This window comes from Bombina bombina, chromosome 6, assembly GCF_027579735.1.
Source record: "Bombina bombina isolate aBomBom1 chromosome 6, aBomBom1.pri, whole genome shotgun sequence".
Lineage (NCBI taxonomy): Eukaryota > Metazoa > Chordata > Amphibia > Anura > Bombinatoridae > Bombina > Bombina bombina.
Genome location: NC_069504.1, coordinates 700,931,442 through 700,948,017, shown reverse-complemented (window position 1 = coordinate 700,948,017; position 16,576 = coordinate 700,931,442). Strand labels below are relative to the sequence as shown.

The 16,576-nt window shown below is 40.8% G+C and overlaps 1 protein-coding gene across 3 annotated transcripts in view; it reads left to right on the top strand.

The window, feature by feature from the left end:
* The window catches only part of NCAPH (non-SMC condensin I complex subunit H), a 132,915-nt gene that overhangs the window by 106,747 nt on the left and 9,592 nt on the right, over positions 1-16,576 (top strand). For all 3 annotated transcript variants that reach the window (XM_053717824.1, XM_053717822.1, XM_053717823.1), the window contains exons 12-15: positions 13,036-13,158; positions 13,256-13,363; positions 13,445-13,579; positions 13,659-13,781. In XM_053717824.1, the coding sequence (XP_053573799.1) occupies positions 13,036-13,158; positions 13,256-13,363; positions 13,445-13,579; positions 13,659-13,781 (489 nt within the window). The remainder of the gene's footprint in view (positions 1-13,035; positions 13,159-13,255; positions 13,364-13,444; positions 13,580-13,658; positions 13,782-16,576) is intronic.

Here is a 16,576-nt window from a genome sequence, read left to right as displayed (position 1 = left end):
GAATTGAAAAGAGCTGAATGCCGTTAAACACTACCATATTCTGCATTTGTTTAGCAAAAAAATCACTTAATGAACCTGTTAATAATTATTCCCCTTGAGACGTGAAAAGCAAGTACAAAATATCCCTATAGAGAAGCCCATTAATGGCTATTATTATTGCCCATATGGGCACTATCTGAACTTTTCACTGTTTGCCGTCTCCAGTTATTTAAAACGCCTGGGTATTTCTGTGCTTCGCCTTCTAAAAAAAAATATCTCAAATCTAAATCAATACTGTAGCATGATTATCTCCTACCCCTCTGTTTACATCATATTGGATTGGTCTAACTGTTCTATCAGAGCATGTCTATATACATAAGCAGCCCACATTGAGGTGGGATATAGTTGGAGATATGTGTATTACTTGATCCATGATGTTTGTGGGGGTTGGCTGGTTTGATGAATTTTGTTTGGTTTGCTTTGACAAAGCAATAGGCAAAACATCTGGCAGTTGAGCAGTGCCTCTCCTCCGATACTACTCTTATTTGTTTTGAAACCACGGTTGTAGGTTATGTGGTTTCAGTTATTGATTTTTTTTAGTTATGTTTAGGAGTCTAGCACAGCCATGGGTATGCTCACTTTTCTTTTAATTGTTTAACTGATTTTTACTACTTGGTAAGCAAATATTTAGGAATCGATCAAATGTTAAAGACCTGTTTTAAAACAGGTTTTAGATATGTTAGTACTGACAACTAAGACCAGTGAACTATGTATACTTATACATGATGCTCTGTAGTGAATACTACTATACTTCATCATAATTATTTAGCAAGAGATAATTTTAATATACCAGATAATTTACTGTTGTAAAAAAAATTGTTTACAGAATTTAATAGTGGATATGAAATGTCATCTCTTACAGTACTTAGCCTTTGCAATAAAGTACAAGTACTTCATTCTAAACAACCATATACACTTTGATTACTTTTTGAGTGACCGCAAATTGCGTATTTATTCTAGCAAAAACTCTTAAAATATCAGGTGTGATGTTGGCATAACGTTATGACAGCTGCAAATTGTCTCTTATATTTAATTTTACATTTTAAAAGCAGATTTTGAAGTAATAAAATTGTATTAATTTCTTTCATGTAATTAGCAAGAGTCCATGAGCTAGTGACGTATGGGATATACATTCCTACCAGGAGGGGCAAAGTTTCCCAAACCTCAAAATGCCTACAAATACACCCCTCACCACACCCACAAATCTGTTTTACAAACTTTGCCTCCTATGGAGGTGGTGAAGTAAGTTTGTGCTAGATTCTACGTTGATATGCGCTCCGCAGCAGGTTGGAGCCCGGTTTTCCTCTCAGCGTGCAGTGAATGTCAGAGGGATGTGAGGAGAGTATTGCCTATTTGAATGCAATGATCTCCTTCTACGGGGTCTATTTCATAGGTTCTCTGTTATCGGTCGTAGAGATTCATCTCTTACCTCCCTTTTCAGATCGACGATATACTCTTATATATATATATATATATATATATATATATATATACCATTACCTCTGCTGATTTTCGTTTCAGTACTGGTTTGGCTTTCTACAACATGTAGATGAGTGTCCTGGGGTAAGTAAGTCTTATTTTCTGTGACACTCTAAGCTATGATTGGGCACTTTTTTATAAAGTTCTAAATATATGTATTCAAACATTTATTTGCCTTGACTCAGGATGTTCAACATTCCTTATTTTCAGACAGTCAGTTTCATATTTGGGATAATGCATTTGAATAAAACAATTTTTTTCTTACCTTAAAATTTGACTTTTCCCTGTGGGCTGTTAGGCTCGCGGGGGCTGAAAATGCTTCATTTTATTGCGTCATTCTTGGCGCGGACTTTTTTGGCGCAAAATTTTTTTTTCTGTTGCGTCATTTTTGACGTTCTTTTGCGCCAAAAATGTTGGCGTTCCGGATGTGGCATCATTTTTGGCGCCAAATAATGTGGGCGTCTTATTTGGCGCTAAAAAAATATGGGCGTCACTTTTGTCTCCACATTATTTAAGTCTAATTTTTTATTGCTTCTGGTTGCTAGAAGCTTGTTCACTGGCATTTTTTCCCATTCCTGAAACTGTCATTTAAGGAATTTGATCAATTTTGCTTTATATGTTGTTTTTTCTATTACATATTGCAAGATGTCCCATGTTGAAGCTGAGTCAGAAGATACTTCTGGAAAATCGCTGCCTGGTGCTGGAGCTACCAAAGCTAAGTGTATCTGCTGTAAACTTTTGGTAGCTGTTCCTCCAGCTGTTGTTTGTATTGAATGTCATGACAAACTTGTTAATGCAGATAATATTTCCTTTAGTAAAGTTACATTACCTGTTGCTGTTCCATCAACATCTAATACTCAGAGTGTTCCTGATAACATAAGAGATTTTGTTTCTAAATCCATTAAGAAGGCTATGTCTGTTATTCCTCCTTCTAGTAAACGTAAAAAGTCTTTTAAAACTTCTCATTTTTCAGATGAATTTTTAAATGAACATCATCATTCTGATTCTGATAATGGTTCTTCTGGTTCAGAGGATTCTGTCTCAGAGGTTGATGCTGATAAATCTTCATATTTATTTAAAATGGAATTTATTCGTTCTTTACTTAAAGAAGTCCTAATTGCATTAGAAATTGAGGATTCTGGTCCTCTTGATACTAAATCTAAACGTTTAGATAAGGTTTTTAAATCTCCTGTAGTTATTCCAGAAGTTTTTCCTGTTCCTGGTGCTATTTCTGAAGTAATTTCCAGGGAATGGAATAATTTGGGTAATTCATTTACTCCTCCTAAACGTTTTAAGCAATTATATCCTGTGCCATCTGACAGATTAGAATTTTGGGACAAAATCCCTAAGGTTGATGGGGCTGTCTCTACTCTTGCTAAGCGTACTACCATTCCTACGGCAGATGGTACTTCCTTTAAGGATCCTTTAGATAGGAAAATTGAATCCTTTCTAAGAAAAGCTTACTTGTGTTCAGGTAATCTTCTTAGACCTGCTATATCTTTGGCGGATGTTGCTGCAGCTTCAACTTTTTGGTTGGAAGCTTTAGCGCAACAAGTAACAGATCACAATTCTCATAGCATTATTAATCTTCTTCAACATGCTAATAATTTTATTTGTGATGCCATCTTTGATATCATTAGAGTTGATGTCAGGTATATGTCTCTAGCTATTTTAGATAGAAGAGCTTTATGGCTTAAAAGTTGGAATGCTGATATGTCTTCTAAGTCTACTCTGCTTTCCCTTTCTTTCCAGGGTAATAAATTATTTGGTTCTCAGTTGGATTCTATTATCTCAACTGTTACTGGAGGGAAAGGAACTTTTTTACCACAGGATAAAAAATCTAAAGGTAAATTTAGGTCTAATAATCGTTTTCGTTCCTTTCGTCACAACAAGGAACAAAAGCCTGATCCTTCATCCTCAGGAGCGGTATCAGTTTGGAAACCATCTCCAGTCTGGAATAAATCCAAGCCTTTTAGAAAATCAAAGCCAGCTCCTAAGTCCACATGAAGGTGCGGCCCTCATTCCAGCTCAGCTGGTAGGGGGCAGATTACGTTTTTTCAAAGGAATTTGGATCAATTCCGTTCACAATCTTTGGATTCAGAATATTGTTTCAGAAGGGTACAGCATTGGCTTCAAGATAAGGCCTCCTGCAAAGAGATTTTTTCTTTCCCATGTCCCAGTAAATCCAGCGAAGGCTCAAGCATTTCTGAAATGTGTTTCAGATCTAGAGTTGGATGGAGTAATTATGCCAGTTCCAGTTCTGGAACAGGGGCTGGGCTTTTATTCAAATCTCTTCATTGTACCAAAGAAGGAGAATTCCTTCAGACCAGTTCTGGATCTAAAAATATTGAATCGTTATGTAAGGATACCAACATTCAAAATGGTAACTGTAAGGACTATCCTGCCTTTTGTTCAGCAAGGGCATTATATGTCTACAATAGATTTACAGGATGCATATCTGCATATTCCGATTCATCCAGATCACTATCAGTTTCTGAGATTCTCGTTCCTAGACAAGCATTACCAGTTTGTTGCTCTGCCGTTTGGCCTAGCAACAGCTCCAAGAATTTTTACAAAGGTTCTCGGTGCCCTTCTGTCTGTAATCAGAGAACAGGGTATTGTGGTATTTCCTTATTTGGACGATATCTTGGTACTTGCTCAGTCTTCACATTTAGCAGAATCTCATACGAATCGACTTGTGTTGTTTCTTCAAGATCATGGTTGGAGGATCAATTTACTAAAAAGTTCATTGATTCCTCAGACAAGGGTAACCTTTTTGGGTTTCCAGATAGATTCAGTGTCCATGACTCTATCTTTGACAGACAAGAGATGTCTAAAATTGATATCAGCTTGTCGAAACCTTCAGTCACAATCATTCCCTTCGGTAGCCTTATGCATGGAAATTCTAGGTCTTATGACTGCTGCATCGGACGCGATCCCCTTTGCTCGTTTTCACATGCGACCTCTTTAGCTCTGTATGCTGAACCAGTGGTGCAGGGATTACACAAAGATATCTCAATTAATATCTTTAAAACCGATTGTACGACACTCTCTAACGTGGTGGACAGATCACCATCGTTTAGTTCAGGGGGCTTCTTTTGTTCTTCCGACCTGGACTGTAATCTCAACAGATGCAAGTCTTACAGGTTGGGGAGCTGTGTGGGGGTCTCTGACGGCACAAGGGGTTTGGGAATCTCAGGAGGTGAGATTACCGATCAATATTTTGGAACTCCGTGCAATTTTCAGAGCTCTTCAGTCTTGGCCTCTTCTAAAGAGAGAATCGTTCATTTGTTTTCAGACAGACAATGTCACATCTGTGGCATACATCAATCATCAAGGAGGGACTCACAGCCCTCTGGCTATGAAAGAAGTATCTCGAATTCTGGTTTGGGCGGAATCCAGCTCCTGTCTAGTTTCTGCGGTTCATATCCCAGGTATAGACAATTGGGAAGTGGATTATCTCAGTCGCCAAACGTTGCATCCGGGCGAATGGTCTCTTCACCCAGAGGTATTTCTTCAGATTGTCCAAATGTGGGGACTTCCAGAAATAGATCTGATGGCCTCTCATCTAAACAAGAAACTTCCCAGGTATCTGTCCAGATCCAGGGATCCTCAAGCGGAAGCAGTGGATGCATTGTCACTTCCTTGGAAGTATCATCCTGCTTATATCTTTCCGCCTCTAGTTCTTCTTCCAAGAGTGATCTCCAAGATTCTGAAGGAATGCTCGTTTGTTCTGCTGGTAGCTCCAGCATGGCCTCACAGGTTTTGGTATGCGGATCTTGTCCGGATGGCTTCTTGCCAACCGTGGACTCTTCCGTTAAGACCAGACCTTCTGTCGCAAGGTCCTTTTTTCCATCAGGATCTCAAATCCTTAAATTTAAAGGTATGGAGATTGAACGCTTGATTCTTAGTCAAAGAGGTTTCTCTGACTCTGTGATTAATACTATGTTACAGGCTCGTAAATCTGTATCTAGGGAGATATATTATAGAGTCTGGAAGACTTATATTTCTTGGTGTCTTTCTCATCATTTTTCCTGGCATTCTTTTAGAATTCCGAGAATTTTACAGTTTTTTCAGGATGGTTTGGAGAAAGGTTTGTCTGCAAGTTCCTTGAAAGGACAAATCTCTGCTCTTTCTGTTCTTTTTCACAGAAAGATTGCTAATCTTCCTGATATTCATTGTTTTGTACCAGCTTTGGTTCATATAAAACCTGTCATTAAGTCAATTTCTCCTCCTTGGAGTTTGAATTTGGTTCTGGGGGCTCTTCAAGCTCCTCCGTTTGAACCTATGCATTCATTGGACATTAAATTACTTTCTTGGAAAGTTTTGTTCCTTTTGGCCATCTCTTCTGCCAGAAGAGTTTCTGAATTATCTGCTCTTTCTTCTGTTATGTGTGATCAGTCCACGGGTCATCATTACTTCTGGGATATAACTCCTCCCCAACAGGAAATGCAAGAGGATTCACCCAGCAGAGCTGCACATAGCTCCTCCCCTCTACGTCACTCCCAGTCATTCTCTTGCACCCAACGACTAGATAGGATGTGTGAGAGGACTATGGTGATTATACTTAGTTTTTATAACTTCAATCAAAAGTTTGTTATTTTACAATAGCACCGGAGCGTGTTATTGCCTCTCTGGCAGAGTTTGAAGAAGAATCTACCAGAGTTTTTACTATGATTTTAACCGGAGTAGTTAAGATCATATTGCTGTTTCTCGGCCATCTGAGGGAGGTAAAAGCTTCAGATCAGGGGACAGCGGGCAGATGAATCTGCATTGAGGTATGTAGCAGTTTTTATTTTCTGAATGGAATTGATGAGAAAATCCTGCCATACCGTTATAATGACATGTATGTATACTCTACACTTCAGTATTCTGGGGATGGTACTTCACTGGAATTACTCTGTAAAAAAGTACATTAAACCTTTTAATAGGTATTTATTATGTTAAACGTTTTTGCTGGAATGTAGAATCGTTTGCATTTTCTGAGGTACTGAGTGAATAAATGTTTGGGCATTATTTTTCCACTTGGCAGTTGCTTGTTTTAATTGTGACAGTTTCGTTTCTCTCTCACTGCTGTGTGTGAGGGGGAGGGGCCGTTTTTGGCGCTCTTTGCTACGCATCAAAAATTTCCAGTCAGTTACTCTTGTATTTCCTGCATGATCCGGTTCATCTCTAACAGAACTCAGGGGTCTTCAAACTTCTTTGAAGGGAGGTAGATTCTCTCAGCAGAGCTGTGAGACTTATATATTGACTGTGATTAAAAACGTTGCTCTGTTATTTTTACGTTTCAAATTTAATTATTGTTACTTTACTAATGGGAACAAACCTTTGCTAAAAGTTGTGTTGTTTTCAAGGATTGATGCTATAACAGTTTTTCAGTTCATATTTCAACTGTCATTTAATCGTTTAGTGCTTCTTTGAGGCACAGTACGTTTTTGTTAAATAAGATTGTAACCAAGTTGCAAGTTTATTTGCTAGTGTGTTAAACATGTCTGATTCAGAGGAAGATACCTGTGTCATTTGTTCCAATGCCAAGGTGGAGCCCAATAGAAATTTATGTACTAACTGTATTGATGCTACTTTAAATAAAAGCCAATCTGTACAAATTGAACAAATTTCACCAAACAGCGAGGGGAGAGTTATGCCGACTAACTCGCCTCACGTGTCAGTACCTGCATCTCCCGCCCGGGAGGTGCGTGATATTGTGACGCCTAGTATATCTGGGCGGCCATTACAGATAACATTACAAGATATGGCTACTGTTATGACTGAAGTTTTGGCTAAATTACCAGAACTAAGGGGCAAGCGTGATCACTCTGGGGTGAGAACAGAGTGCGCTGATAATACTAGAGCCATGTCTGATGCTGCGTCACAGCTTGCAGAGCATGAGGACGGAGAGCTTCATTCTGTGGGTGACGGTTCTGATCCAAACAGATTGGATTCAGATATTTCAAATTTTAAATTTAAATTGGAGAACCTCCGTGTATTACTAGGGGAGGTTTTAGCGGCTCTTAATGATTGTAACACTGTTGCAATACCAGAGAAATTGTGTAGGTTGGATAAATACTTTGCGGTACCGGCGAGTACTGACGTTTTTCCTATACCTAAGAGACTAACTGAAATTGTTACTAAGGAGTGGGATAGACCCGGTGTGCCATTCTCACCCCCTCCAATATTTAGAAAGATGTTTCCAATAGACGCCACCACACGGGACTTATGGCAAACGGTCCCTAAGGTGGAGGGAGCAGTTTCTACTTTAGCTAAGCGTACCACTATCCCGGTGGAGGATAGCTGTGCTTTTTCAGATCCAATGGATAAAAAATTAGAGGGTTACCTTAAGAAAATGTTTGTTCAACAAGGTTTTATATTGCAACCCCTTGCATGCATCGCGCCGATTACGGCTGCGGCAGCATTTTGGATGGAGTCTCTGGAAGAGAACCTTAGTTCAGCTACGCTGGACGACATTACGGACAGGCTTAGAGTCCTTAAACTAGCTAATTCATTCATTTCGGAGGCCGTAGTACATTTAACCAAACTTACGGCTAAGAACTCAGGATTCGCCATTCAGGCACGTAGGGCGCTGTGGCTAAAATCCTGGTCAGCTGATGTAACTTCTAAGTCCAAATTACTTAATATACCTTTCAAAGGGCAAACTTTATTTGGGCCCGGTTTGAAAGAAATTATCGCTGACATTACAGGAGGTAAGGGCCACGCCCTGCCTCAAGACAAAGCCAAAGCTAAGGCTAGACAGTCTAATTTTCGTCCCTTTCGGAATTTCAAAGCAGGAGCAGCACCAACTTCCACTGCACCAAAACAGGAAGGAGCCGTTGCTCGTTACAGACAAGGCTGGAAACCTAACCAGTCCTGGAACAAGGGCAAGCAGGCCAGGAAACCTGCTGCTGCCCCTAAGACAGCATGAATCGAGGGCCCCCGATCCGGGACCGGATCTAGTGGGGGGCAGACTCTCTCTCTTCGCCCAGGCTTGGGCAAGAGATGTTCAGGATCCCTGGGCGCTAGAGATCATATCTCAGGGATACCTTCTAGACTTCAAATTCTCTCCCCCAAGAGGGAGATTTCATCTGTCAAGGTTGTCAACAAACCAGATAAAGAAAGAAGCGTTTCTACGCTGTGTACAAGATCTGTTATTAATGGGAGTGATCCATCCGGTTCCGCGGTCGGAACAAGGACAAGGGTTTTACTCAAACCTGTTTGTGGTTCCCAAAAAAGAGGGAACTTTCAGGCCAATCTTGGATTTAAAGATCCTAAACAAATTCCTAAGAGTTCCATCGTTCAAAATGGAAACTATTCGGACAATCTTACCCATGATCCAAAAGGGTCAGTACATGACCACAGTGGATTTAAAGGATGCTTACCTTCACATACCGATTCACAAAGATCATTACCGGTATCTAAGGTTTGCCTTCTTAGACAGGCATTACCAGTTTGTAGCTCTTCCATTCGGATTGGCTACGGCTCCAAGAATCTTCACAAAGGTTCTGGGTGCCCTTCTGGCGGTACTAAGACCGCGAGGAATTTCGGTAGCTCCGTACCTAGACGACATTCTGATACAAGCTTCAAGCTTTCAAACTGCCAAGTCTCATACAGAGTTAGTTCTGGCATTTCTAAGGTCGCATGGATGGAAAGTGAACGAAAAGAAGAGTTCTCTCTTTCCTCTCACAAGAGTTCCATTCTTGGGGACTCTTATAGATTCTGTAGAAATGAAGATTTATCTGACAGAAGACAGATTAACAAAGCTTCTAAATGCATGCCGTGTCCTTCATTCCATTCAACTCCCGTCAGTAGCTCAATGCATGGAGGTGATCGGCTTAATGGTAGCAGCAATGGACATAGTACCCTTTGCACGTCTACATCTCAGACCGCTGCAATTGTGCATGCTGAGTCAGTGGAATGGGGATTACTCAGACTTGTCCCCTACTCTGAATCTGGATCAAGAGACCAGAAACTCTCTTCTATGGTGGCTTTCTCGGCCACATCTGTCCAGGGGGATGCCATTCAGCAGGCCGGACTGGACAATTGTAACAACAGACGCCAGCCTACTAGGTTGGGGCGCTGTCTGGAATTCTCTGAAGGCTCAGGGACAATGGAATCAGGAGGAAAGTCTCCTACCAATAAACATTCTGGAATTGAGAGCAGTTCTCAATGCCCTTCTGGCTTGGCCCCAGTTAAAAACTCGGGGGTTCATCAGGTTTCAGTCGGACAACATCACGACTGTAGCTTACATCAACCATCAAGGAGGGACAAGAAGCTCCCTAGCAATGATGGAAGTATCAAAGATAATTCGCTGGGCAGAGTCTCACTCTTGCCACCTGTCAGCAATCCACATCCCGGGAGTGGAGAACTGGGAGGCGGATTTCTTGAGTCGCCAGACTTTTCATCCGGGGGAGTGGGAACTTCATCCGGAGGTCTTTGCCCAAATACTTCGACGTTGGGGCAAACCAGAGATAGATCTCATGGCGTCTCGCCAGAACGCCAAACTTCCTCGCTACGGGTCCAGATCCAGGGATCCGGGAGCAGTTCTGATAGATGCTTTGACAGCACCTTGGAACTTCGGGATGGCTTATGTGTTTCCACCCTTCCCGCTGCTTCCTCGATTGATTGCCAAAATCAAACAGGAGAGAGCATCAGTGATTCTAATAGCGCCTGCATGGCCACGCAGGACTTGGTATGCAGATCTAGTGGACATGTCATCCTGTCCACCTTGGTCTCTACCTCTAAGACAGGACCTTCTGATACAGGGTCCATTCAAACATCAAAATCTAACTTCTCTGAAGCTGACTGCTTGGAAATTGAACGCTTGATTTTATCAAAACGTGGTTTTTCTGAGTCGGTTATTGATACCCTGATACAGGCTAGGAAGCCTGTTACCAGAAGGATTTACCATAAGATATGGCGTAAATACCTATACTGGTGCGAATCCAAAGGTTACTCCTGGAGTAAGGTTAGGATTCCTAGGATATTGTCCTTTCTACAAGAAGGTTTAGAAAAGGGTTTATCGGCTAGTTCATTAAAGGGACAGATCTCAGCTCTGTCCATCTTGTTGCACAGGCGTCTGTCAGAAAATCCAGACGTCCAGGCCTTTTGTCAGGCTTTAGCTAGAATCAAGCCTGTGTTTAAAACTGTTGCTCCGCCATGGAGTTTAAACCTTGTTCTTAACGTTCTACAAGGAGTTCCGTTTGAACCCCTTCATTCCATTGATATAAAGTTGTTATCTTGGAAAGTGTTATTTTTAATGGCTATTTCTTCGGCTCGGAGAGTCTCTGAGTTATCAGCTTTACATTGTGATTCTCCTTATTTGATTTTTCATTCAGATAAGGTAGTTCTGCGTACTAAACCTGGGTTCTTACCTAAGGTAGTCACTAACAGGAACATCAATCAAGAGATCGTGGTTCCTTCCCTGTGCCCGAATCCTTCTTCAAAGAAGGAACGTCTTCTACACAATCTGGATGTAGTTCGTGCCCTCAAGTTCTACTTGCAGGCAACTAAGGATTTTCGACAAACGTCTTCCCTGTTTGTCGTGTACTCTGGTCAGAGGAGAGGTCATAAGGCTTCGGCTACCTCTCTCTCCTTCTGGCTTCGTAGCATAATTCGTTTAGCCTATGAGACTGCTGGACAGCAGCCTCCTGAAAGAATTACAGCTCATTCTACTAGAGCTGTGGCTTCCACTTGGGCCTTTAAGAATGAGGCCTCTGTTGAACAGATTTGCAAGGCTGCAACTTGGTCTTCGCTTCATACTTTTTCCAAATTTTACAAATTTGACACTTTTGCTTCTTCGGAGGCTATTTTTGGGAGAAAGGTTCTTCAGGCAGTGGTTCCTTCTGTATAATGAGCCTGCCTATCCCTCCCGTCATCCGTGTACTTTTGCTTTGGTATTGGTATCCCAGAAGTAATGATGACCCGTGGACTGATCACACATAACAGAAGAAAACATAATTTATGCTTACCTGATAAATTCCTTTCTTCTGTTGTGTGATCAGTCCACGGCCCGCCCTGTTTTTTAAGGCAGGTAAATATCTTTTAAATTATACTCCAGTCACCACTTCACCCTTGGGTTCTCCTTTCTCGTTGATTCTTGGTCGAATGACTGGGAGTGACGTAGAGGGGAGGAGCTATGTGCAGCTCTGCTGGGTGAATCCTCTTGCATTTCCTGTTGGGGAGGAGTTATATCCCAGAAGTAATGATGACCCGTGGACTGATCACACAACAGAAGAAAGGAATTTATCAGGTAAGCATAAATTATGTTTTCTTGTGAGTCTCCTTTTCTGATTTTTCATCAGGATAAGGCGGTGTTGCGAACTTCTTTTGCATTTTTACCTAAGGTTGTAAATTCCAACAACATTAGTAGAGAAATTGTGGTTCCTTCATTATGTCCTAATCCTAAGAATTCTAAGGAGAAATCATTGCATTCTTTGGATGTAGTTAGAGCTTTGAAATATTATGTTGAAGCTACTAAGAATTTCCGAAAGACTTCTAGTCTATTTGTTATCTTTTCCGGTTCTAGGAAAGGTCAGAAGGCCTCTGCCATTTCTTTGGCATCTTGGTTGAAATCTTTAATTCATCATGCTTATGTCGAGTCGGGTAAAACTCCGCCTCAAAGGATTACAGCTCATTCTACTAGGTCAGTTTCTACTTCCTGGGCGTTTAGGAATGAAGCTTCGGTTGATCAGATTTGCAAAGCAGCAACTTGGTCTTCTTTGCATACTTTTACTAAATTCTACCATTTTGATGTGTTTTCTTCTTCTTCTGAAGCTGTTTTTGGTAGAAAAGTACTTCAGGCAGCTGTTTCAGTTTGAATCTTCTGCTTATGTTTTCAGTTTTTTTCATTATAAAATTTAAACTTTGTTTTGGGTGTGGATTATTTTTCAGCGGAATTGGCTGTCTTTATTTTATCCCTCCCTCTCTAGTGACTCTTGCGTGGAAAGATCCACATCTTGGGTCGTCATTATCCCATACGTCACTAGCTCATGGACTCTTGCTAATTACATGAAAGAAAACATAATTTATGTAAGAACTTACCTGATAAATTCATTTCTTTCATATTAGCAAGAGTCCATGAGGCCCACCCTTTTGTGGTGATTATGATTTTTTTGTATAAAGCACAATTATTCCAATTCCTCTTTTTTTTATGCTTTCGCACTTTTTTCTTATCACCCCACTTCTTGGCTATTCGTTAAACTGATTTGTGGGTGTGGTGAGGGGTGTATTTGTAGGCATTTTGAGGTTTGGGAAACTTTGCCCCTCCTGGTAGGAATGTATATCCCATACGTCACTAGCTCATGGACTCTTGCTAATATGAAAGAAATGAATTTATCAGGTAAGTTCTTACATAAATTATGTTTTTGTCAATAGTGTTTATAGATTAAATTTGCAGGCAAATGTCAACCAAAACTACATTTTTGTTTCTTAGTAAATTTCTTTCTTCATAAAAACCTGCAATTCAAATGTTGCACATCTTACATTTAAATATCTAACTCTTTTTTTTTATAACCACTTCTCCAGGCAGCTACCACACTGGCAAAATCTACCCTAGAAAGCCAAAACAAGAAGTCTACTACGTTACCTGCAGATTTTCACTATGACCCAGACAACATTGTCAAGTTGAGTCTAAGGCCTGTGGATAGGGTAAATATTTTACAATCCTTCCTGAACGATGGCTTCCTTGACAACAACATGCTAACATGCTTTTTTTTTTTCCTTTTTTTTTTTTCCTTCTCACCAGGTAAAGAGGGTGGTCTCTCAGGCCTCTGTTTCTGAACTAGAAGATGAGATTGGAGAATACGATTACAATAATCCAAATGATACCTCCAACTTCTGTCCCGCTCTCCAGGTGAGAATTGTTTCTTGAATAAATCTCCTTTATAAGCACTTTGGAAAAATTTCATAACATTCTTTGTAATAATCTATTCAGGCTGATGACAGTGACGATGACGATGCGTTTATGGGATCGGAAGGTGTTGGGATCAATGCTGAGAATGGGATAATTGAGAACCATATGAACATTACAAGCTATGGGGAAGACAATCTGGTGGCAGAGCCACATAAGGTGGGTGGGACAAGGAAAAGAGCATATACATGATTGGAATTAGTTGTTACTTGCAGTCATTAATGACCTATTTCTATAGGTAAATAAAATAGAGATTCAATATGCAAAAACAGCTAAGAAAATGGACATGAAGCGTTTAAAGACAACAATGTGGAGCTTGCTGACCAACACCAAGTTGGGAAGTACGGATACAGTTGAAGAGGTAAGCTCTGATAAAAGATCATCAATTCTTAGTATAAAAGGCATTATTACAGGTTTCTTTCCTAAGATACGGGGAGTCCACGGAATCATCAATTACTGTTGGGAACACCACTCCTGGCCAGTAGGAAGAGGCAAAGAGGACCGTAGCAAAGCTGTTATATGTCACTTCCCTTCCCACAATCCCCAATCATTCTCTTTGCCTTCGGTGCAAGGAGGAGGTTAAGTTTTGGTGTCTGAAGAAGATTTCACTTCAGTCAAGATTTTATTATTTTGAAAGCCAGAGTAGATTTGCTCTGACCTTTCCTCTCAAGATTGGGTCTAGCTGTACTCCACGTTAGCGTCTTCAGTAGGGTAGTGATGGCTTTAAAACTTGTAAGGTGGGCCTTGCTGCATTTTCCTAACATATTTGCTGTCCTAGTACAGAAAGCCAAAGTAGGTTTACTCTGTTTCTTTCTTTTTTCTACAGGTCTCTGTGAGGAGCGGCATCCTCTCATACCTAGTAAGCTGTCGTCCTGCCGAACGGCCAGACTGCAGGTAAGTGCCTTTGTCTTCTGGGCATAAGAGACTCTGCACTTCATAAAATTCAGCTGCAGCTTATATGGGACAACTGAATTCTTTGTAAGGATATTGACAGGCAGGGAGCAGGCACTAAGATGTGACTGGAGACAGGGGTTATGACTTTTTATGTGTTAAAGTATATCCTTTTTATTCATTGTGGGTTCTGCTAGCAAGCTTTAGTTTTTTAGCAGCCTTTCTGTAGATGATCTTTCTTTCATATAGTGTTTTATGGGCTGAGAATGTATTTACACAGAGACTGCTATGACCTCTTGGACAGTTGGCTGTATAGCATCTGAATGCTACGATGTGTTAATTTTCTGTAACAGCTCAGGGCATGCTGCATGTAAAGATGTGTGAAAAGACTGAATCTCCATGATCCTTATGATCCTTATGATCATTACTTTCTTCTTTCGGCGGTCCGCCATTATTTTTAGGGCGGGAAGAGACGCTGTATGGTTAAAGATTGTAAGCGCGCGCTTGTATGCAATGCAGTTATTTTTTTTATCTATTTTTTTTGGTGTGTCACGTGACCCAATTCTCCGCTTTGCTTTAGACTTGTGGTAGAAGTCAGTTAGTGGTGTGGCGTCCCCAATGATATGTTAATTTCATTCTCGATCACTACGCAGGTAGATCGGTTGTACTTCCGGGGCTGAGTTAGGCTGGGGAAGCGGAGTGAAAGTTTTTAAAAACAGATATTTTTTAATATGAATTGTCCTACTTCAGTTAAGCTAAGGGGTTTGAAAATGGTCTGGTTTTTCTAGCTTAGCGCTAGTATTGTTCTCAGAAGCCCTACCTGTACTTTATAGAGTGCAAGTACACCGCATATTTCCATAGTTACATATGTACATATTTGTATGTTTTAATAAGTTTTTCTTTTAATTTACTACTGCATCAAGAACATCTGTCTCTTGTTCTTTATGTTTGTTATAGCGCAAATGGTTGCCTATATGCAATATGTGCTGCTTGCTTAGCCACAAATTTCTCATGCTGAGATAGGTTTTTGTCCAGAACCCATTGTGTCTCAGGTAGATGCTGTCTAGGCAATGCCACAGCTTTCTCCTTAATCGTCCCAAGCCTCAATGGCGACACATCGGGATCAGTGTTCCCTGTAAGGCCAGTTTTGTGTGCGGCCCAGCAGTGAAACAGTTAAGTAACCACACCCTGCAATTAACAAACACTGTACAATGCAGATAGCAAGGTATGGTTCTCTTGTTAACTGTTTCACTGCTGGGCTGCACACAAAACTGTCCTTAGAGGGAACACTGATCAGGATCCCTGCGGTTCCTCTCTATCTCCTGAAAGAGTGTATTTGCCTACAGATTTTGCATTTCAGGTATCCTCTGCAGTATCTGCTTTAGGTTTTTTTTTTTTTTTTTCCTTACCTACAGGGAAAACGCAAGAGGATATTTAAAATTCAGATAGTAATGTTTCTGTTTCTCATTCTGCTACACAGATCTCTCTCTCTCTCTCCTAAGTCTGGTGAGGTGGATTCGCCAGTAGATTCTGAGGGTAAAATCTCAGATTCGGACAGTATAATTCCTTCATCTGATGTATGCTTGCACACCTCGTGTTCTGTTAAATGAGGTTTTGGCTACTTGGAAAACATTGATTCCCTGTCATTGTCAACCTTTGAAAGTTTTTGTGAACTTTATCATTTCTATGATGTTTGTTCCTATGAGGAGGTGTTTTCTAGACGTGCCTTGGATGTTTTTACAGGAATAGGAGAAGCTAGGCATACCTTTCTCCCTGTCTCCCGTCCTTTAAAGGATTTTCCTGTCGCTGACTCCATTAAAATGCATGGTGCCTTAAGTAGAAGGGAGCTTTTCTACTATGGCTCGGAGAACGTTGATCCCTATGGAGGGTAGCTGCTCCTTTACGGATCCATGGATAAGAAGCTGGAGGTTTAATTGTTTATTTAGAACAGTGGCTTGTCTTATTAGACTTGCTGTGCTAGCCAGTCGGGCTTGTGGCTGAAATCTTGGAAATCAGCTGAGAAGCTTACCTGTGGCTTAGTGGTACAGCCTAAGCTTTCTAGTTCTGCAGTTGCAGGTTCTTATTTTATGTTTCCTCCTAATCCAAGCTTCTGGCGTTTCTTTTCAAGGATGAGACCTTTGTTGGGACTTGGTCTGGCAGAATTATCTTCTGACTTTAGGGGGGAAATACCACCTGTCAAGAGAGTAGACTAAAGGAAAGTTTTCCTATTTCTGCAGGGTCAGTCAATTCTTTGGGAAGCCAACC